The sequence below is a fragment of the Lupinus angustifolius genome, chromosome LG01, assembly GCF_001865875.1.
Source record: "Lupinus angustifolius cultivar Tanjil chromosome LG01, LupAngTanjil_v1.0, whole genome shotgun sequence".
Taxonomy (NCBI): Eukaryota; Viridiplantae; Streptophyta; class Magnoliopsida; order Fabales; family Fabaceae; genus Lupinus; species Lupinus angustifolius.
Window position 1 is genome coordinate 33376465 of NC_032009.1, and position 24729 is coordinate 33401193.

A 24729-nucleotide genomic window follows, 5' to 3' on the forward strand; every position below is an offset into this window, starting at 1 on the left:
TTATTTTCTTTATTATGTTTTTGTGGTAAAATTTAAATTGAATTAAATACACAATAACATAATATTTATTATCTATTTTTTATTATAAGTTGTTTTGTAAATTTTCATTTAATGCTTATTACCAAGCCAAAGGTCCCAAAAAAGATTAAAACAAATAAGTAAAACGGGTAGCCTCAACCCTCCCGGGTAAGACCGGCCCGAACCCGGATTTAAAATAGCCCGGATTTTTATAGATCTAATGCTTTGGTGGGTCGGGCCAACCGGACTCGCCTATTTTGACAACTCTACCTGCTCCTTACATTATGCTCATTTGATTCTCATTCCTGAGGTAATTTAGTTAACTTATTTTAATTTAATTTAATTATTTTAATTTAGTCGTTAACTAATTATATGTTTTAACTTACGTACAAGGAATCAATTCTTGCAAATTTTTCCTGGATACCCAAACTAGCCGAGTAGTGAGTGTTGGGAAAGTGCACAAGTCGGTCGATGCTATGCTGCATAATGCACGTATCCCACGCCATCATGTGAAGGTCTCGATTGATGTTGCAATCGATGATGATGTGTTGCTGCCAATTCCTCTCGATAAGAATATCTTCACAGTTGGAGGGGCTATATGCACTTTTGTGGCTTGACCAGTGGACATTGTTCAAGTAATTCCTATTAAGGTATGATTTGTTACCTTATGTTCACTTATATTATATATATATATATATATATATATATATATTGATCTATAATTGATATATTTTTTACTGAATATTTCAGGAAAATGTACATTCTACCCCTAGTAGCACCCAAAAGACTAAGCCATATTCGGTGGATGTGAGCTCAAAGCCATCTACTGAGGATGTGAGCTCCAAGAAGACTATCAACTACTGTACTTAGGTGTTGGAGCATATACAGAAGTTGGGAGATGGTATAATAATAATATTAATTCTCAAGGAAGTCTTCGTGGATAATATTGATGAATACATTGGCATCAATGAAGTTCAGGATGTATATAAACATGATTGTATAGGTGCAACTGATGTATGTATATATATGAGGTAAACTATGTTTTCTTAACTTCTCTCACTTTTGCATGGGGTGTGTTATAATTAACTATCATTTGTGTAATATATATTAGGTACTTGTATGAAAATTTTATTTCAGTAAATAAGAAAAATGTGATGTTCATATCCCCACACCTTACCGTTTTGGTGTCGAGTGACAAAAATAAGATTGCGGAATAGAGAGAACGAATTACAGATAATCTCATCCTTCATAAAGAAGATGTAGATTTATTTCTTACACCTTTTAATACCGGGTGAGCATTTTTAATTGTCTTTTATATTTATTTTTTAAGTATGTTTGTTGTGCTTAACATTTCCTAACCATGTACATATGTTTTGTTAGGCAAGGTTTTGATTGTCATCAATCAGGTCAATGAAGAAATATACTACTTTGACTCATTGACACATGGTGATCTGAACAAGTACCCCGCTATGAAAGATTTGTTTCCTAGGTAAGTTGACTACTCATTTAAACTTTTAGTTACACTTTCACTTTCCTAGTTGTTTAGTAATTAAGTATATTTTTTATTGTTTAGTGCGGTGAGAGTTTAGAGAAACTATAATCGTCGTAGAAAAAAGTTACCAAATCACAAAATCATGTGGACTCATATAAAGGTATTGACACAAATCATTTCAAACAATTATATGCGTAATGTATTCATATTTCAACTAAGGTTATACTTATATGTTTACTTCATTTTAATTGTAAACCCCTTGCCAAATAAACCAGGTAGATTGCGGCTATTACATGCTGAAATTCATGAAGGAGATCATTCAACAATGACTAACTAATGAAATCAAGATTGTTGGTAAATTATATACAGATGACCAAGTCAACCAGATTAGAGAATAATGATCCAACTTTGTAATTAGTTCTATTGACAAATCATAGCTAAATGTATAGTAGATTAGTTTTATACAGATTGTAGCTTAAGGAATTCAATTAATGTTTAATGTAATGTATATGATTTGGTCTATGTAATATATGTTTATGTAAATATTACAGTGTAATTAATGTTCAATATATAAATTAAGTTGTGTTTATATAGTTGTCATTTGGTGTTTCTGTATGCATTCATTTTGTTGTTATGTTCTATTTCTGTATGCATTCAGGTTATTTTCTATTGTGTGCATAACTGTGTAGAATTAGGAATAATGGTCTTCGACAGCGTTTTTTATGAATATGTTGTCATTATACCTATACAATAACGCTTTTTTAACAATGTGATGTTGATTACGTTGAATTCAACAACGCATTTACAAAAAAAAACATTGTTGATTACGTTGAATTCAACAACGTATTCACAAAAAAACACAATTTAATACTTATCTCTCATTTATTCTCTTTTAGCTATATACAACAGTGCATTCGGTAAGAAACGTTGTCAATATGATCAACAAAACTATTTCCTCCACACTTAATCGCTTAACACGGTGCTTAATCGATTATTTGTTTGAATGTTATTTATTATCATTATTAATTATTCAATATATTTAATTAATTGTCATTAATCGAATGTCATAATATAATTACTAATTTGAATTTCATTAAAAAAATGAATTGGTACAAAAAATATTATATCTTCCATAGCGTTTCCTTAAGATTGCGTTGTGGAACATTTGCTTTCTTTATATTTGAATGAGGAGTTCTTCTACAGTATTTCCTTATGATTGCGTTGTTGATTAGGTATCATTGAAAGCAGCATCTTCACTATGCGATGTTGATTATGTATGATTGACATCACCATCTTCATTATGCGCTGCTGAAGATACTATCAGACCCTAAAAAATTAAAATTTTCTCGCATTCTCACACATTTATCAGCAATCCCAACACTAATTTACTCAGTAGCGAAACTCATTTACTCTCAAAATCGACCTCGACAATCATTCAAACTCATCCTCATTCACTTATTCAACATCGAAAATCATTCACTCATTCAACACCGATTTTGAAAATCATTCACTTGTTTAACCTCAAAATCATCATTTACGCATTCAACACCGAATTGAAAGTAAGTTTTTCTTATAGTTATTTGTCTTTTTAATTACATTATATTTAGCTTGTATTGAGTGGTTTCACTCATTTAGCTTGTATTGAGTTGAGGTTTCCGAGTTCCGACTCATTTAGCTTACATTATGAGTTAGGCTCCCTCATTTTTAATTATATAATAATGCATTTGCTCTGCTTGTTTTAATTCTTATTGCTCGAACTTTACACATGTCAAGTGCAAAAGATAGAAACCCAATATATGTGAATATGTCATACTTTGGAGTTGATTGAACAAATATGGAAATTAGATTACACAATGTTTCGGATGCTGATTTTTTATTGTATGTGGATTGATAACAACGATGGCTTCCGAGTCGATGAGTTTAGGGTTCATGCAGGTGGATCTTAATAGGCCATGATATAAAGATGAGCCATTTATTCTAGCATCACAAGTTCAACAAGTATTCTATGTTAGTGAACCAACTGATATGAAATGATCCATTGTTCTTTTAACTAATAAAATAATCGTCAATAATATTGATGACCAAGAATATGAAGATATTGATGAAGATGATCCTTTTTTGGGACATATAAGTTGCTTGAGAGCGGACCAACTACGAATGATGATTTATATACAAGAGATGATCATGGTTAAGGGCTTTGAGTAGATCAATATGTTCCTCCAAACAAGGATGACCTTACAAGACAAAAACAATCAAAGAAAAGGAAAAAGTAGATGCAAATATTCTTTGTGTAATTATAGCTGAATTTTGATTGTTTGTAATTTGTATAATATTGTTTCTTTGTAATTTGTGTAATTTTTTTATTTGTAATTATATATTCTGTCAAAACATAATTGACATGATATTCATTGTTTGTATTTTGTATTGTATTGATATAATAAAATAAACTTTTGGTCTGTATTAATGTGTTTGTGGTGTTCAAAATGTATAAATGTATGTGTCGTTAAGAATGTTTGTTTCTTCTAATAAATGTATATGCAGTATTAGTTTATACAAATCAACAACGAATTCTAGGGGAAGCCCTAGTATGCGCTGTTGTAAAGGATAACTACAATACCGCTTTTTATAGAAAGCAATGTTGTACATTATTAATACAACAATGTTATGTGTGTGATGTGTTGTTGTATTAAGGTGTTGTTTGATAAAATTTATGAATAATACAACAATGTTTTTTTGTTATTGTACTGTTAAATATATGAACTTCAACAACACAACAATAAGCGTTGTTAATAAGACCTATAAAATGCGATGTTTATGTAAGATCTATATGACAATGCTTTATGGACGATGCGCTGTTGTATTGATGCACTATATGACAATGTTTTTTGTGTGTTGCGCTGTGGTATATAATCAATACAACAACGTTTGTGAAGCGCTGTTAGTGATAACCATATTTTATTGCGGTCAAACAGAAAACGCCTGACAGTGCTATTATACATCTAAAATAAGCATTATTGAACGACAACTCTAACGTAGTATACTTTTAATATTATGAGGTGTTATCACAGATATATGATAGAGACCAACGTGGATCCTCACATGTACATAACTCTATTATTTATTTATTTATCACATATTATGTTATATCGTCTAAAATTAATGTGACTAATTATATACCTTAATTAACTATGTACCATACATACTTATATAAGAGATAATTATCTAATGATGAGAATAACGCTCGGTGAATGTGAGTGATTACTTAGTAATTTCAATAATCTTAAGGATTACCAACAATACGTTAATATAATATAAAATTCCTTATATCTCTAAATTAAAAGGTTAAGAGTTTGATTATTGGGAGCAATACTTGATAGGAGGGACAATCATATGCACCCTAGATTAATTTCTTATCCAAAAAGATAAAAATATATCATTTATAATACTAAAAGTGTATGCAAGAGAATTTGATAGTTTAATTGAAGTAGTCATGTAGCATTTGGAAAATGACGTCATCGATTGGAGGGAAACACCCAATTAATTTGAACCTAACTGCTATGCATATCAGCGGTAGTGGAAATATGACAACGACAGTGTTTCTCTCTCTTTATATATTAATTTGTGTTCAATCAAACACAACGTCATCAAAGTATGAAACACAGTACGCGCACAAAAATACTCCCCTTATTTAGATAAACTAAAACTTTTAATTTTATTACTTCCTTCACTTCTATAGTAGAGGCCAGAACCCAACCATATCCTTCATCTAATTAATATGACCTGATTATGGTCAGGTACAAATAAGAATGAAGTTTCATTGGTTTGAGTTCAAAAAGTTAGATTCGATGAATATTTAGGGTTAGGTAGGGGACAAGCATGACTTAATCTGATCCATGCTCGGTCACCCATTTATCATGTTTGTATGTGTCTCTTTTCAATTTTATATACAGTGATAGTGATAACTAGGGCTGGAAGCGAGTCGAACAATAGTTCAGCTCGGTTCAGCTCGATAAGGATTGGTTCAGCTCGAAACTCGACTCGAGTTCGATACGAGTTATTTTTTTAGCTCGAGTTCGGCTCGGTTAAAGTTCGCGAACTGTTCGGTTCAGTTTGCATGGTTCATTTAGACAACTTAAATAACTAATTAAATTTTAAAAAAATACTACATAAGGTTTTATATAAAATCATAATCTTGTTTATATATATAATAACAATAAATATAAAAAATAATGTTTAGATCATAATAAACATAAAAATTAATTTATATATACATATATATACAATTATATATATATATATACATATATATACAATTATATATATATATATATATATAAATATATCGAGTCAGCTCATGAACCTAATGAGTTGAACTATATTCAACTCAAGTTCGATCGGCTCATTTATTTAACGAGCTCAATTTTTAGCTCAAGTTCAACTCGTTTGGTTCATGAACCAAGTTTATCGAGTTAAATAATGAATCGAGTTTCGAACGAATACCGAGTTGGTTCGGTTCACTGCCAGCCCACTGATAACATATCTTTTGTGGACAATATCACTGATTCTCTAATTTTTTCATCATATATACATGATTAACAATATATATACATATATCATTTTATATGTCAAATTACATATACATAATAATAAGTTATATTGATAATATTTTATCTAAAATGACTATGCATTATATTCAATTGGATTTAAGGTCAGGTTCAAATGCTGACCCGACCAATATTTAAGGTCATATTAGCGTCTGGTTTAGGGTTGAGTCCAAGTTCAAAAAAATAACTCAACCAAAATACATTTAGGATCAAATAAGAGATAAACTTTATCTAACTCATTCTCACCCTAATTGGAAGGTCCAGAATGATAGAGTATCCCATTACCAAAATTACACCCTCTCTAATTTCATCACCTTTTCATCAGAACACTTAAATTATTTCAACATATATACTATACTGATTATTTGTCATATATTTGTTGGTATAGATTATATGTTAAAAAAGATTAGTCTTTAGCTATGAATTGGAAAATACATATATAATAACAAAGTAGACTACCCCATTTATATATGTTGATAGTCACTCACATATCAATTATGTGTTTATACTTTATACAGGATATCAAAAGTTATTTTCCCATTTCAATACTCTATTTTTAATTATTATAATTTATAAAATACGTAGCCCTGTCTATTAAGTGATATAATTAATTAAAACTAAATAGAGTAACAATTTATCGTAAAAATCTTTGGCAATTTGGTTTTTCATATTTCTTAATCATTGTTTCTTACAAAACTGACACATAATAACTAAAAATGAACCCGACATAAAGTTGAATTTAAAGACAGTGCCCTTTATTATAGTTATTTATCTACTATTAATCATAGTTTTAAGCTTTCCTCTTCCCATGATGGGAGCTTAGGCTTTGGTTCAGTTTCTTTTGCTAGTGACTAATGAGTGTGACAAAGTAGTGGCATGATTTTATTAGAGCTGGAAAAAAAAACTCTTTGCTTACTTCTCAAACTAACTTTTAAAGGTGTTCATCAAATAGTCATTATACAATCGAAAATGGTTAATTCTTTAGATAAGGATCTTCTATCTCAAGAAATTCCTATCCTCATGTACCTAATCAATCAAACTTCATAAAATAATAAAAAAATATTAATTAATGTTATTATAATTTTTCTTTCTAATTAAATGAGATTTTCTAATTGGGTAAGGCCACCAAACAGGGTAGGAAATCATCATCCTGATTCCTTATCCATAAACTAAAAAGAAAGTAACTTTCAAAGTTTTTTTAATTCCCTTGTTAATACCTTCCTAAGAACAAAGTACGAGACAATAAATACATGACACCTTTGTTTTGTTTAACATGTACTTAGTTGCTTGCATGTGTTATATATATAAATCACCTTCACAGGTACTTTTCTTTACTCATTTTGTTTTCTCTTTTGAAAGTTTTCTAATGTTTCCTTCACGGCACTTTCAAGAAAAAAAGTTGAAAAAATGGTGCATGCTGCATGATTCTACGTTACCCTTAACTTTTCTTCTTTGCTTTCTGATGATTTCCATTGTTAATATTTATAGTTTTTGGAGTGGATAGAAGGGAAAGAGAAAGTTTGAGAGTCATCTCACAAGTGTATTTCATGACTCCCAAACCTTTCTTTCCCTCCAAAATCCAACTCTGAAACTAACCCATAAGTGACTACAGTTTGTAATATTTTATGATTGATTGAATTCTAATGCATTTTAATAATTCTCAACAGCAGCATGAATTCTTCATCTTCAGCATTTGTTTCCTCAAGAAGAATGGGTGCATATGACCCTATTAACCAAATTACTATGTGGGAAGAAAATTTCGTAACTAATGGTACTTTAATTGATGCAGGAACTAAGTTAGATAATCAGGTGCAAGCTTAACAAATTTATGCTTCTTTTGTTTTTGGTCAATGAGAATATGCATATTTAATTTTCTTCCATACTAATTATATTCTTTTATTATGTTAAATACATAGTCAGTGGATACTTCTAATGCAATAGTGAGAACATCTGAGAAGTATGACCAAGAAGCTAACAGGCTTAATGATAAGGTGAGAAACTGAGAATATTACCAATTCAGAAAGCAGCAGAAAAGAAAGAGAATATTGTTATTAATTATCATGATAATCTCACATCAAATTATTATACTCATTTTACAACACTCCAACTTAAAGTGTAAATGAGGTGTGAAAACTGAAAAGGGGTGTAGAGTTGAACTAATTTGTATATTTGAGCCCTTAAATGCTTCCTGCATGTGAAATAAACTTCAGATTGTCTCTGAATGAAGATGTAATACTTTTGTGCTTTATCTTCACAACAAGTTTTTTAACCAGGAAATTTGTATTGTAAATCTCATCATCCTTAAGATATAACTTCAGCTGATTGAAATGGGTGATGTTGTTCAATGTGATGGATATATAATATATTATTGAAACCAGTTAAAGCTATGGACTGAAGGCTGAATCCTTAGAGATGTTATAGTATGGGAAGGTACACCTTGTACTCTTGAGTCTAATAGGTTATGAGATAAATATTTAAAGACTTTAAGTCACAAACTTTATGTACTATACCTAATGAAAATATTGTGTTAGATTTAATGTTAAGAATAGAGTTAAAGACTACGAGACTAGAAGTTACTACAGTAAAAATTGAATCTTAATTCATTATATTATGCAAAGATTTAACTTTAGAGACACTTTATTTATGCTTAGTCTTATAGAAAATGTTAGTGTTCAAGGAAATTTTTTTAATAATTCAAGTGGGGAATTATTTGAACATTAGAACAAAACATGAGTGAATTGTTACAAACCTTTTATAGAGGGGACTAGCTCCATCCTCATATCCTCTCTACATGCACACTACAATAGAAAAATAATATTATTTTGGATGATACTTAGTTACCTATAACCTGTCTCTTTTGTAATTGACTATAACTCTTTTATGCTTATTTGGTTAAGATAAAACTTGTTAGTATCTATATAAATTATCTTTTCATCGTGTTCGGCTATAATGGAAATTCCTGAATTTAAAGTCACTTGGCGTTCTTATCCAATTCCAACAATGTACTTTTTGGACTGAGAAAATGGAACTGCTTGGCGTTGCATATTAGAACTCATTAAAGCTCAATTAGCATCATTATGGTTGATAAAAGGAATGGTGGAAGTTCCAATAGAAAAATATTCCTGTCACTACTACCATATAGTATTCATCTCTACTTGGTAATAGAAAAAACATCCTTATTCTTTTTGATCTCGCAGATACAAAGACGTCTCGCTCAAAATCGAGAGGCTGCTCGCAAGAGTCGTCTGAGGAAAAAGGTTCATAGGGTTATACATTACAAGATATGTAAAAAAATGCAACAAGTGTTTATGTCACTAATTTTAATGTGATTTTTTTGTATATTTCTTTATAGGCCTATGTTCAACAATTAGAATCATGCCGTTTGAAGTTGGTGCAGGTAGAGCAAGAATTTGATCATGCAAGACAACAGGTGCAGTGAAGCTGAGTTAATTTGGTCCTAGTTTCTGTTATGAATCACTTTATATATTGTTCAATATCTACTAGTTTTTTTTATCCATTTTCAATCTCTTGAGGCAACAAAACTGCAGGGATTGTATACTGGTGCTGGATTGGGTTCTAATAGTTTCGGTTTTGTTGGCTCTGTAAATTCAGGTTTGTGGTTGTTCAATATATTAGTCTTATTCTGTGGTGAAATAAGTAAGTTTCTTAACAATATCTTAATCATTTATGTGTGCTGGTCCATTGAGGAGACTGCAAAAATTGCAATGTGTTGGCCTCAATTGCGACCGCAAAACTATTTATGAAACTCCGTTTTCGAATTAGTTTTTGCACTATAAAATACCAAGTTTGCAGGAATAATTACCTTTGAGATGGAGTATGGACACTGGGTAGAAGAGCAAAATAGACAAATCTTGGAACTTAGAAGTGCCTTAAGTGCACATATGGGTGACACAGAATTTGGAACACTTGTAGATGGCATCATGAACCACTATTTCAAACTCTTTCGCATGAAATCTGCTGCTGCGAAAGAAGACGTTTTCTATGTCAAGTCAGGCATGTGGAAAACAACAGTTGAACGATTTTTCATGTGGCTCGGAGGCTTTCGCCCTTCTGAAGTTCTAAAGGTAATGATGCTTAATAACCAGAGAGAAAGAAGTTCAGAATTGTATTCATTTAATCTCAATTTAAGTTATTCTTCAAAAACTAGGATGCTATCCAATAATGCTAGTCACAAACACTTATGCACTTCATATATGCATAGTTTTCCCATCTGATTCAACCTCATTTTTTACACATTAAGTACCAATTACACATTAGAACCAAGCATTAGGATACTAAATTAACTTGTGACTATATCTGTTGCCAAATTCTAATATGGCATAAGGTAAGCTTGCAATATATGATGCATTAATAAGTAATAAGTTTCTTATAATTGCAGGTTCTGATCCCACTGATCGAACCCTTGACGGAGCAACAACGAGGTGGTGTCTGTAACCTTTTAAAATCATGTCAACAAGCAGAAGATGCCCTTTCACAAGGTATGGACAAACTGGAGCAAATACTCGCGGAAACCGTCACAGCAAGACAACTCGACGAAGAAGCTTACATTCCACAGATGGTTGCTGCAATGGAGAGGTTGGAATCTCTTGTGAGATTTGTGAACCAGGTAATGTGCTACACTCCATTGATATCCATTATAGACAAACTAACATTTAAAGAATCATAAGTACCTTAATTTACAAGTATGAAGGTTATAGTTAGCTTGATTTGGCTATTCTGAAATTGAAGCAAGGCCTTATGTGAAACAGGCTGATCATCTAAGGCAGGAAACATTGCAGCAAATGTCAAGAGTACTTACCTTCCGTCAATGTGCTCGATGGCTGCTCCTTTTCGGGGAATATTTCCAACGCCTCCGAACATTGAGCTCACTTTGGGCTAATTGTCCTCGTCAAACAAATGATTAGTTTTCAAACAAGAGAGCATATTTACTTGTATCTGAACTCCATGGTGCTGATTATGGCTTAATGAATATCTGTCTTATCACTTAAAACATCAATCCAATGAATGATAAATCGAGTCGTTTGCCTGCAATACCAATCATTGAGTATCACAAATGGTTTTAGGTAGTTGTTCCAATTGTGCAAATTTTGGGCATGTGGCCATGCTTTTAATTAATATGCAACTTTGTTGAAAGTAGAGATGTTTGTTCTTCCTCAAAGTCAAGCAAATATCCAAAGGAATAGTATTCAATGTCTTACTGTGGAATCAAATGATTTAATACGTTACTATGGGTTATGATATTTGCATCTTCATTGTTCAATGCTTATGGTAAATAATCATCACTACATAGTTCAGGAGTTGATAGAAACTTAGCTGTTGAACACCATCATCAAAGTCTACATCCGAGTATGACTAAACAAGCTATATCTTCCATTTGCGTCATTATGTGCATATATTAAACACATCTATATGTTCTATACTACAATATAAGAAGGTAAACTTGGTGCAACGATTAGCTCTTTGCTTAGTGACCGTGAGGTCACAGATTAAAAAATCTGGAAATAGCTTCTCCTCCTCTGAGGATAAAGCTGCTTATATCTATCCTCCTTGAACCTCACTGAGACACTAAATATCCAAATTAAGGTCAACAAATTCTTCGATAAGCAATAAATCTCTTTGCCAAGTTGAAAATATATGGTGCTAGTGAAATGGTGCAATCCCCACATGGTATTGTTGTAGAAACTTATCTCCAAAGCATTGTATGTGGCCTTATAATAAGGCTTTGGACTTATCCCCAAGGATGAACCCATCCCTAGCTTTGGGTCCCCAATCCAATGATAGGAATGAAGGAGACATCATATGTCTCAAAAAAAATCACGTTTCTTTCTATCTATATTCAATAAAATTAATCAACTAATATAATTATGTTTTTATGACTTTTTTATTTAATTGAATGACATATTGTAATTAGTGCGACGCAAATAAGGATCTTCATTCTTGTAGGAATCAGGTTGAACACATTCATGGGTATAAAGTTTGACTAATAAAAAATAAATTTACATTACAAGTACATTTCATTTTCCACATGCCATAAAAAAACTACCATGAAAAAAATACTAGAAGATGAATACATTGTATCCATTCTTAGTATAAAAAATCTATCACGATAAATACTATAACTATAACATGAATATAATGTATCCATCCTTAGATTATTAAGTAGTTCTAAAAAATATATGATGATAAATACTATTATCACAAAAGATGACATAGAAAATACAAGGTGAATATTATGAGGCCATGATCAAACGACTAACGGGTTAGAGATCAAGGGTGAACATGCATCATTAAAACTTATCCATTATTTAACTCTAAATATTGAATGAAGTTAACTTTAAAAATTGAACTCCACCATAAACCCAAGAAAAACAACTAAATGTGAATTTACTATATGTCAAACCAAACCGGATGAACAATTAGGTAAGGTCATGTTCACTCCTTACACAAAATCAAGATAATAAATACATGGTATGTCTAACCTTAATGCCATATATATGTAGTAAGAAATGTTAAGTTTATATCCTGATAGAAAATAGTGAAAGTATCTATTTTTTACACAAGTGTTCAAAAATAGTAAATAAAAACAAAAGAAAATCCTTATCAATAAAATCAGATTTATTAATTTATTTAAAAAAATAAAATATATCCTCATATCAAGATATAAGTTATTCCTCTGATCCCTAAAAGTATAATATATGTAGTATTTTTTTAGTTTTCAAACATATTTGTAAAAAAGATTAAACATGATAGATGTTAAAAGTCACATATTGAATAGAATAATAAATTCAATGTAATACTTGAGCTAGGAGATTCTTCCCCTTAATAAACTAATTTTTTGAGTTTAATTGATAGAGAAAATAGGATAAGATTCACTTTATTTAAAACCAAAGAAAACCCAAATCCATCCTTTCTATATGTTTATTAAATTAAATATCTGAACTTACTATATATTTAATCCCGGTCCCGTAACATAACTTTCCGCTGTATAAATAAGCCGTGGAATAAAAAAACAAAAAGAAAAGAGGCGCAGTAACGGAGAAGAGAGAGGAGAGAGAGAGGAGAAGAGAGAGGAGAGAGAGAGGAGAGAGAGAGAATGGGCGGAGAAGAGAAGCGACACCAGATGATGCAGAACCTCTTCGGTGATCAATCAGAGGAAGAAGACGAAGAAGAAGATGAAGAAATCGCACCCAATCCTGAACCCAATTCTTCTGTATGTAACTAACTATTTAACTCAATTTCCCTATTTCATTTCATTATTTTTCAATTCCCTTCCCTTATCATCCCAATTTACTCATTGCAACTTCTTTAGGGTTCTCTCATTGCAACTTGTATATTTTATTCAACTTCATCATGTTTCGTAATTCAACAGCACATGTATAATGCAGCTAAATTTAGGGCTAAAATAACCAATATATGACCTAGTTGTGTTGTTTTATGTGTAAAGATTAGTTTTTCACCAACAAGGTGTTGCTCTAGTGGTGGAAGGCCCTGCTAGATCCCAGGATGACCAAAAGGTCAAGGGTTCCATTCCCGGGAGCGACACTTGTTGGCAGGGGCAACCAGAACACCGAAAGGGATTAGTTACCCAAAAGCTGAGGGGATACCCTTGGTAGTACCACAAGAAATTAGTTTTTTCAATTTTGAAGTTATAATTTAATCACACTCACATGAAGTTTTTATTGATTAGGGTGATGGGGAAGGGGAAGGGGAAGGGGAAGGGGAAGGGGAAGGAGAAGGGGAGAGTCATGGAGGAGAGGTGGAGATGGAAAATGAAAATGAAGGGGGAAGATATCAGAGTTCTGAAGAGGTGGAAGCTGGTGATGATCAAAGAGAAGAAAGTGAGGAAGCAAGAGGAGAAGACACAGATAGTGATGGCAAAGATGATGGCTACAGTCAGAGAGGTGTGACAAGCAAGCACAGGGGTGTGGTCGAGAGTGAATCCGAGAGAGACAACGATGATGAAGAAAATGGCGAAGTTAGGAGCGCTAGGTATATGTCCTCCATTCTGGCTCTATATTGTTCGTGTTTAGATAAATTTAGATGATTTATGTTGTTAATGTTTGTATTATTTCTTCATTCTGTTGTGACATTGAATATTTAGTCAAAATTTATTGTTTGTTATCTAATATGACAAGTTCCTTTTTAGAAGTCATAGTCATCTCTATACATAACATAATGCAGGAGTAACTGCGCACTGAGAGTGTACATTTGAAATTGCCTTTGAGTCAATTGTTTCTTAGCTATATTTAGATAAATTATGTTGTTGTATTATCAACACCGGCTGATGCTACTGTCTGAGAATTTTCATTTTTTTCGGCAGTGGATCACCCAGAGATGACAAAGACCAAGCTCGTGATTTAGATTCCGTTCCTGAAATTCGTGATGTGTTTGGTGATTTTGACGATGAAGAGGGGGAGGACGGGTATGCAGTTCAGCACGACATCGAGCATGATTCAAATGTGAGTGCCATATGCCAATATTAGCAATCATTGTTATCAGAATTGCATAAATCATGATTCAGTTAATGCGATTCAATGCAAGTCCGTGATGTGTCAATGCAAATTGCTTAGTGTTTTGTTTTTGAATGCCGTGTTGCATAAATTGCAGAAAAATTGGTTGAATTGTAGTTCTAGAGTTTATTGTTCGATTTTCACACAATAAACGAATTGGATCCATTGTGATCTGTTTGGAAAATCATTATTTAACCTTTCTAGTAACTTTCCATGGGAGTGACACAAAATTGTTTGAAGCACACCATTTAACTTTTTCTCGAAAAAAGGGAAATCAACTTTAAAAACCCAACACCCTGAACCCCTGTTACCAAAAAGAGAATAAAGTAGTAGGAGAAAGTTTCCCCGCTTCTTCCTTCTTGGTGGAAATCTGCTGCCCCGTCCCTTCCTTCTTCCCCTATTCTCACCCATTAAGTACTACTTCATTTGTCTTTTCTCATGCAAATTGTTCTTAGGGCGATTTTCTGAAGTTAGGGTTTGTGCTTCGGGAAGAGGGCGATCTTACCCACTCCTCCAAACTTGTCTTTTTGATTTTTTGTCTCATTAAGGTAAAGTCATAGCCCAACAGTTTGAGGACTTACTTTTATAATGTAGATTTATTTGTCGGTGCGTGTATTTTGGAACTTAAATCTAGGGATTGTATCCAACCTCCTGAGTACATATGCTAGTTTATCCATGAATTATTTTTCAAAGTCTGCTTGAAACATTTGTTGGTGTTTAGATCCGTTCAGTACTGCCCTGCTATCTACCCCTGTAGTCATTGAAAATGATCAAGTGAAATTTCTGTTGGTGTGAGTGGATAGTGATCATGGTGGCATTTTTGTTATAACTACTATATATGTTATTATTTCCTTGTTGTTTAACATATTATGTGTGAGGAAACAAAACTATTTATATTTTGTTTGCTCACATATAACGGTCACTATAAATTTTTACATAATGGCCTTATGTTTGTTATTTCTGAAAGGAGTAATTACTTGAAATATGATGGCTGGCTTTTGGTTATGTAATATAAGTTTGTTTCAAAAGTACGGGATTTGAGAATTTTGTATTTTATAATTTGGAATGGATTTGATAAGAACTAAGAATGATTTTAAGATGTGTATTTTTGGGGGATCCATGTGAGTATCTGATAGTCGTTACTGGGGATGACGGTTTGGGTGCATCTTGTTCGATATTTCATCCTACAGCAAGAGGGCTATCCATTAGGTGTAGTGAGCGGTACACAGAAATGACCATTAACAAGATAGAGCTGCCCCAGATGATATGATTTGAGAGAGGAAACAACTGCCCATTAGATGGAGCCATCCCTAGGGGTAGAGGAGGGCTGCTAGGAGGAGAGGGATACCAGCAATCTGGAGCCACCTCAGACATTGGTTCTTTCACATGTGACCCTCACACTTTATTAAAATTCTAAATTTACTATGTTGGCAAATGGTTACATCTCATTTTCTTTACCTCTGTGTATTTGTATCTATCATGAAATAAATGTAATTACCTTCACAGTTATCATTACAATTGTTCAGTTATAAATTTTGTCAGTTCTTGTACTTGCTTTTATTTAATTTAAATGGTTTTAGATGCATGGTTCTCGCATGTTGATAAATTGCATATTCAAAAATAAATTACTTGTGCCTTATTTTTGAATCATGAGAACAATTTGAATCCCAATTTATATATCATTTGTCTATCTTTTGTCCATACTATAGAATTAATGATATAGTAATTTCCTGCCTCAGAGATCTCCTATGGAAGAGGAAGGGAGCTACGGAAAGAATCTGAGACCAGAGGATGTACTTGCTGATGAAGATCGTCAGTACATGTCAGAGGAGGAAAACATTGAAATCAAACTTAAAGAGAAACCACTTGGGCCACCATTGGAGTTAGAGATACCACTACAGCCACCTCCAGCACCTCCAGAAAATGTATGCTTGTAATTTACATCTTTGTTTGTTATTTGGGTGGGAATATACTTTTTTATGTCATCTGAATTTAGCTTATAGTTGGGGTGCCTGGAGAAGACACATCGATTGATACTATTCTTTTGCATGGTTTATGTTTTGACTCTTGATGTTTAGATGGTATATGTAGTGTGCCTAAGTGATTGCCTGGATTTTGAATTTCATTGCTGAGCTACATACTTTTCTTTTTGGACAGATGAACATGATTAAAGTTTCAAATATAATGGGTGTTGAACCAAAACCATTTGATCCTAAAACATATGTGGAAGAGGATACCTTTGTAACTGACGAATCTGGAGCTAAGAGACGCATCCGCCTGGAGAACAATATTGTGCGCTGGAGGACCGTCAGGAATCCTGATGGTACAACATCAGTAAGTAATTGTATGCTAATATAGTTAATACATGCTACAATGATTAAGTCTATCTGGTTAATTCTCATGGATAGGAGATGGAAAACATGATGACAATCACAAGTTGCCTGGACTTGGATTAGTTGTTACTGTTAAACTGCTACGTTTAATCATCTGCATCACTGTATTTGTGGCAGAATTTGGGCAGAATGGATGCATGTATTCTTATTTATTGTTAACTGTCCTTCAGTCTTTAATGCCGGAATAACTTGGATTAAAATGTTGCATCTATTCTCTGTTAAAAACCACCATTTAGGATGAAAGTTGAGGTATTATTATATTTATTTCTTTTTTAAAATTATGTATCAATAGTTTTCTTTTTGTTTCAGTGTGAAAGCAATGCTCGCTTTGTGAGGTGGTCTGATGGCAGCTTGCAGTTATTAATTGGGAATGAAGTTCTTGATATATCAGTGCAAGATGCACAGCATGATCAAGCACACCTTTTCCGTAGACATGGAAAGGTGAATCATGATATTCCCATAAGTTTTCTTTATGGGCTTTTGATTCCACTTGACCCTCCAATGGATTATGTGTAAATGTTTACAGGGAATTCTCCAATCACAAGGAAGGTTATTAAAGAAAATGAGGTTTATGCCATCTTCCTTGTCATCAAATTCTCACCGGCAGCTGACTGCTCTGGTTGACTCAAGGCACAAGAAGGTTTACAAGGTTAAAAACTGCATCACTGACATTGATCCTGAGAGAGAAAAAGAGGAAAAAGAAAAGGTATAATCAATTAGATTTATTAGATGTTTGGTTATATTGCATTCCCTAGTACCATTGTCAAACTTCCTAATGGTTTTTTCAGGCCGAAAGTCAATCAATCAGGGCTAGTGTACTTCTTAACCGAAAGCGTGAAAAAGTAAGCCGGAAATATCCTCCAACTGTGGATAGGAGGCGTCAACTTTCTCCTGGATTTTTGGATGATGAGGTATTTCCAGATATTGGTTCCTCTCATTTTCATTTTAGCGTAGCCTTTGTTTGCCTCTGATGCAAATCTTTAATCCCCCCTTTGTCCCCCAACAAAAAACAAAACAGGATGATGAAACAAATTATCATGATTCTCGTCGTTCTCAACACCGCTTTGAAGATGATTTGGAATTGGAAGCCCTGGCAGAGAAACGAATTATGAATGCTAAAAAGGTATTATTTCTCAGTGTTCTGTAGTTGTACATTTATTGGTTATGTTTTGCCTTTACCATTAATGTAAAGGTATTATTTCTCAGTCATCTGTAGTTGTGATGTGTTGGTTATGTTTTGCCTTCACTAATGAGAAATCTTTTTTGAATTGTAGTCGCAGGGACTCAGAGATATCCCTCGTAAGTCATCCTTCACACCTGCTAAATCCTCCCGGCGCCCAATGGAGTACTCTGATGATGATAGAGAGGAGTCTGAGTATGAAACTGATGGAGAGGAAGATGAGAGGCCTATCTCACGTAAGAGGAATGAAGATACTGAACCAGAGTATGAGGATGATGAAGAAGAGGAAGAACATTATGAAGAAGAGGCACAAGTTAATGATGCATCAGATGAGGAGGAGGTATTCTTATTTTCTTCTAAGATAATAGTTTGGTTTAACTTTAGTTTCAGAATGCTTCTTAAAAAAGCTATATCTATTATATTTGGTAACTTTGTGTCTATATTTAATTGGTTTGGATTAGTTCAATGTTCAGTCAGTGTATTTGGTAACTTATCTTCTCTGTTTAACTTTTATGCACAATTGGTGTAAAAAAATGTGTACTCGCAACCGATCACACAACTTGCATGTGTGACTTTAAAGGTGGTTGTTATAAGAATAAAACATTTTTAAGATGTCGCAATTCTTTATCAGTGTGAAAATCTTTTTACACATTACAACTAATTTACTTCTTTGGTTTGAAGTTAAGGTGGAAAGTAATAATGACTGATAACTTCATCAATTGCTGTATTTTAATACTGATAGAATTTCTTATTGCAGGAACCAAAGCGAAAGAACAAGGAGATTAGAGGCAGTGTGAAAAGGAAGGGTATTGAATCAGATGAGGACTCGCCTCCTAGGAAAACATTAACCAGGCGGAAAGTGGTTGTTTATGATAGTGACGAGGAATGAATTTCTTCAAGGTATTTTCATAAGGAGTAATAGTAATCTTAGAATGTACTTGAAAGTGGTTTATTACGCTCTTGTCATGAGATTGCCAACACCATATGGAAAGTATAGACATTTTTAATAATTATCAACATAATGACAGTATTTATATAGCGGATAACTCAATTTTTTTGTGCTTAGACCCTCAGGCTATGCTTGGATTGATGGAATGGAAAAGGGTGAGATCTGAACAAAAGTCTTATTATTTGGACTGTTATTGTTGTGATGGAATGGAATGAATCATGGTGGCATGGGTTCCATTTCATCCAATCCAGATTGTGTTGTGGTGGAACCACCCTTTTTCTAAATTATGTTTATTAAAGGTCTGTTTGCGAGTTGTGTTTTGGAGGGAAAAAAGTTTCAGAGTCATTTCACAAATGTATTTCATGGTTTTAAAAATTTTCTTTTCCATTCCCTCCAAAGCTCAACTCGAAAATGGACTTGAAGTTATATCCTTATAAGGGGGCAGCTTCTTTTTTCATTACTTGTCTTCCAACCTTTCTAACTTTCTTCAATGCATATTCCTACACCCATTTGCTTTGCACACAGGCACTGATGTAATGCATTGACTGAGTCATTCTCTCGATATTTCTAAGCACGTTGTGGGTTGAATCAAAGTGCAAGTCCGAAGTGATAAATAACTGATTCATTTCAAATCTCTTCAATATTTCTTACGTCATAATGAGTTGAATCAAAGTGTAAGATGTGCTCTTTCTCACTTTTTTAACTGTCCTACATATTATATTGGACATGATGAGTTGAATCAAAGTGTAAGTCTGATCTGCTCTATTTTTTTATAAGTATACATATAAACTTACACACTATTTTGAATTATTATCTACATAATAAGAGTATTTAAAGTGAATGCTTCAATATTTTTGGTATGAGACATGCATCCCATGTTTCGGATTGACGAAGTGGAGTGCAACTAAATCTGAATAAGTTTCGTAGTTTGGATTGGTCAACTCATGATGGAGTGAAATGGAACTTGGAGGAATGTATTAAATCTAATTTCGCCCAAAATCTCATTATTTTTCTTCCCTCCTCGTATTACATTATATACTATCATATACCTTGCACACAAGCACGATCAACTTTGAAGCTCATTCACTGTTCTTTACTACTATTTTAAAAGTATTTCTTAATTAAAAAGATTAAATCATATATGTAACCTAATATATTCTTTCATCAAGTTAAGTATTCTACTTTTCATTTTTCTTGTTAATAAATACCAGAAAAATTAATATTCTTAGTTGCCTATATAAAAGAAGATAAATGCTATAGTCCTCGTAAAATTTAAGCCTCGTCTTAGATTAAAATCTGAGACCTTAAAAAAAAAAATTAATTAGAGTTGTCCAAATTGTTACTTACCAAATAGCAAATCTTCTCACCAAATGAAAAAAAACTAATCCAAGGTTTTACTTGGTTAATGTTACATAAGTTTGAAAAGGTAAGATTGACATACAAAATAAATGGCTAAATTGATGCTTTTAAATGTTACAAGATTAAATTAAAACCTAAAAAATAAGAAGAATGATTAAAAAACTATTTAAACCTGATTGTGGTAGAATAATGTTTCTCCTGGTGTGAGGAGATATCTCCCCTCCTCATACCAATTGCATGATGACACATATCACACTATTTTAATATTATTTATTTTATTTCCTATTTTTTAATATTTTATTTTTATGAAAAATCATCATCTTCTCTCACCAGAAATACAAGGGTTTCCATACCACCTATTCATTTTCACCATTTCCTGTCACTCACGTTCTGAAGTTCTGAACTTCAAATAAAAGTTTCTCATTCATTCAAACAATTCACTTATTCATTTTGAAGGTTTTGAAGGTTTTCAAGTTTCTCATTCATTCAAGCAGTTCTCATCGATCTCATCTTCCCTCTTTCATCAAGCTTTTGAAGGTTTCCTTTTTCATTATTATTCATTTTCCTTACTTATTTCCCTAATTATCCATCTCTCATCAACTTTTTCTTAATTCTTCTCAAAACAAAATCCCAATTTCATGTAATTTTATTTTTCTTAAATGAATGAGACTGCTAGAAAATACAATTTATGATATGTACGACCTTGAATGCATGAAGGCTATGATATATAGGAAGATGTATGACATTTTTTTATTTTTCTTTTTATGATGATGAATGAAGATATAAAAAATGGTTAATGAAATGATACAATCTTTGAATGATTTTTTTTATGAATCTACGCATGAATAAATAAGTGTATGAATGATGTATTTTTCATGAATGAATGAACTTTTTCTCTTTTTGAATAATTTATTTTCATTTTTTTGATGAATGTATGAATGAATGTATCATTTATTTATTTATTATGTTTTGATGAATGTATGTATAAGTGAATATATGTATAAGTAATGTGTTTATTTTTTAAATTGCATGTATACATGAGTGAATAAATGCTTAATCATTTTTTATGCATGAATGAATGTCAAAGTCAATGAATGATTACTTTTCTATCTGAATACATGAATGAATTGTTTTAGAATGATTAAGTGAATGAATAAAATTAGATGAATGTTTGATTATTGTATTTTTAATTTTTTTAGTGAATGTATGATTTGTTTTTTTAAAATGCATGTATGCATGAATTAATGAATGAGTGTATGAATAATTGAAAGAATGAATAAATGCATAAGCGACTTAATGAATGTTTCTTTTTTATAGTGATGAACGAATGAATAAGTCAATCGATTTTTTTTATTTTTGAGTGTATGATTGAATAAATGATTTTTATTTTTGATTGCATGAATAGATGAATGAATGATTAATATACTCTTTTTAACGAATATATAAAGGTATAAGTAAATGAGTATTTAAATGGTGTATTTTTCTTTTTTATTTATTTTGAATGCATGAATGAGTAATAAGTCGATGCGGGAATAAGAGTTTGAGTTATTTGTATATTGTTTTTACATGAATGAATGTATGAATTATTATTTTTTTGAAGCATGAGTGAATGAATGAATATGTGAATAAATAAGAGAATGTATGAATGTTTTATTTTTTTAAAACACATATATGGATAGCTAATTTAAAAAATGTATGAGGAATGTATGCATGCATGAATGAATTATTGTGAATGGTAGTTTTTTTTTGAGTTAGTGTAATGATGGATTGACTATGTAATTCATACAACTACTAATAATTAAGCATGTAATTCATATTTATAACATATAATTTAAAATTAAGCATGTAATTCATACAATTAATAATTAAACATGCATTTTCATATTTAAACATTCAATTAAAATTAAGCATACAACTCATATTTATAATTAAGCATGCAATTTTCATATTTATACATACAATTAAAATTAAGCATATAATTTTCATATTTATACATCCAATTAAAATTAAGCATATAATTTTCATATTTATACATACAATTAAAATTAAGCATATAATTCATATTAATAATTAAGCATACACTTTTTATATTTATACAAACAATTAAACTTAAGCATATAACTCATATTTATACATATGATTAATAATTAAGCATGTAATTCATATTTATACATACAACTACTAATTAAGCATGCAACATTAATGGAAATTAACTAATCAACCAAATAAAAAATAATGATAATAATGGTAAATAAATAGTAACATATTTTATTGATTATGGGTCGGACTCTCTCAAAAAAGTCCCCAGCAGAGTCACCAGCTGTCGCGCCCCATTTTTCGGCTGCACGACTTTGTTTAGAGCCGCCACTACATCTTATAGTTAAAAATGTAGAAAAATATTTTAAGCCCAATTACCTTGGGTTTTTGGATTTTTGATATCCAGGTTCGGGAGTCGGTTACTGTAATGTAATTCTATTTCCAATTTGGTGGTAAATTTTCATGATTTTCGGAGACGGTCGGTTTCGGACCACTGTCGGGGTCAAATCTCACCCGGTACGGCTCAAAAAGTGGTTTTTGAGTTCCGTAACTCGGAATCAGATTCCGATTGCGCTGTTAGCTTCGTAATCACATTTCGAGTCAAGATAGACCCTGATTTGGCCCATAACTATTTTCTAAAATATTTTCACTCGGAATGCCGAAATTCGAAGTTCCAATCGTAAAGTAAAGTCCGACGATCATTTTTGGCTACTCAAATATTGACCGACAATACTCGAGCATGGTTTTAATCGCACGCGTTTTGCCGAAGTCGTCGCGTCGCATGAGTCAATTCACAAAATCTACCTACTAAATGCCTTGATTTACTACCACCAAATCCCCTAAATCACTCACTTAACCCATGATTCATTTACCTTCTTGGATTTGCTAGATGGCCTTGGGAAATGGGTTTAGAAATCAGATTTCTCCCACCCCACAACTCTATAAATACCCATGTATCTTCATGCATTAACACTTTGCAAAAAGCTTGGCAATTTGAAGATTTGAGAGTAAGTTACTCTCATCATCTTTTCTTCTTCATTTTCTTCTTCTTTCAATCTTCAATCTCTTCACATTCAACCAATGGATGTTGATGATATTGAAGTATGTTGTTCACGAGTATGTCAAGAACATATTCAACCGTTGAAATTTTCTAAAACACTTTCTAACTCATTTTGGAAGCAAAACCGAAAATGAGTGTTCTTGAACTCATGAAAAATGTGTTTTGAAACTATGAACAAGTTGTTTTCAAGAAGTTATTACATTGTTTTAATATATGAATTTTTACTTGTTTAAGCCTTTAACCATGGCTTTGGACAAGTTGGAAAACGGATGGATGAAAGAGTTTTAAGTATTTTAATAGTAATGAGTTTTGAAATATCGGAAAACTAACGAGTTTGTATTTTGGTAGTTACGAAGATTTCCGGCATTTGAACCTTGCAACCCAACTCAACCGTAGTGATTTCGTAAAGCACGCTTCATTAAGGTGAAAGAGAACACATTGTGACATAGTGGTGTCCGAATATGACACCCGGATCCTCTAAACCATCTTAAAGGTTTTTTTTTAAGAAACCCAAGATTTTGTAGGTTTGAATGCTTTTGAATATATATGATTGTTGATGAAATGTGTTAAATATTGTTGGGAACTTTTCTGTGTGCAGGTGTTTGAAAAACCATGTTTAAATGTGTTTCGGTTGTCGAAAAGGGCAAAATTGGTATTCTGTCCAAGTCCCTGTCGCTTGGCGAGAAACTCTCACCTGGGCGAGCACAGTCTCGCTTGGGAGAGGACTGGTCGAGGGACTGGGCGAGGGGAAGTTTTGATTCTGGAATTCCCTCGCCTAGGCGACAGAATCTCGCTTGGACGAGCAAGCCTCGCCTAGGCGAGGAAGGGCCTCACTTGGGCGAGAACGCCTAGGATTTTAATGAGCCCATGGAACTCTGTCGCTTGGGCGAGAGATGTCTCGCTTGAGCGAGGAGGGGCCTCGCTTGGGCGATAGTACCTTCGCCTGGGCGAGGAAGGCTTTAGTTTATTTGAGATTTAAAGATGAATTATCGCTTGGGCGAGAGACAGTAATTGTGTTTGACTATTTGGATTGATTGGTTGAGTATGTAATAACCCTAGTATGGACATGTAATATAAACTACTTTGGTATAATACCGTAATTGAAT

The 24729-nt window shown here is 32.5% G+C and overlaps 2 protein-coding genes across 3 annotated transcripts; both read left to right on the top strand.

Moving 5' to 3' along the window:
* LOC109343129 (transcription factor TGA4-like) lies at nt 7782–11160 on the top strand. Its single transcript, XM_019581285.1, has 8 exons — nt 7782–7923; nt 8031–8105; nt 9312–9371; nt 9467–9544; nt 9663–9726; nt 9928–10199; nt 10514–10741; nt 10884–11160. Exons 1-8 carry the CDS (start codon nt 7786–7788, stop codon nt 11037–11039), a joined length of 1071 nt encoding a protein of 356 aa, XP_019436830.1. The 5' UTR covers nt 7782–7785; the 3' UTR covers nt 11040–11160.
* LOC109361363 (protein LEO1 homolog) lies at nt 13229–19349 on the top strand. 2 transcript variants are annotated; one of them, XM_019606845.1, is made up of 11 exons: nt 13229–13345; nt 13823–14124; nt 14456–14594; nt 16385–16570; nt 16803–16979; nt 17348–17479; nt 17565–17744; nt 17827–17949; nt 18057–18161; nt 18313–18558; nt 18976–19349. In XM_019606845.1, the coding sequence occupies exons 1-11, from the start codon at nt 13229–13231 to the stop codon at nt 19105–19107; spliced, it is 1839 nt and encodes a 612-aa protein (XP_019462390.1). In that variant the 3' UTR covers nt 19108–19349. The 2 variants fall into 2 exon arrangements, with proteins under 2 accessions (XP_019462390.1, XP_019462399.1); XM_019606854.1 differs by having other exon boundaries at nt 18313–18555.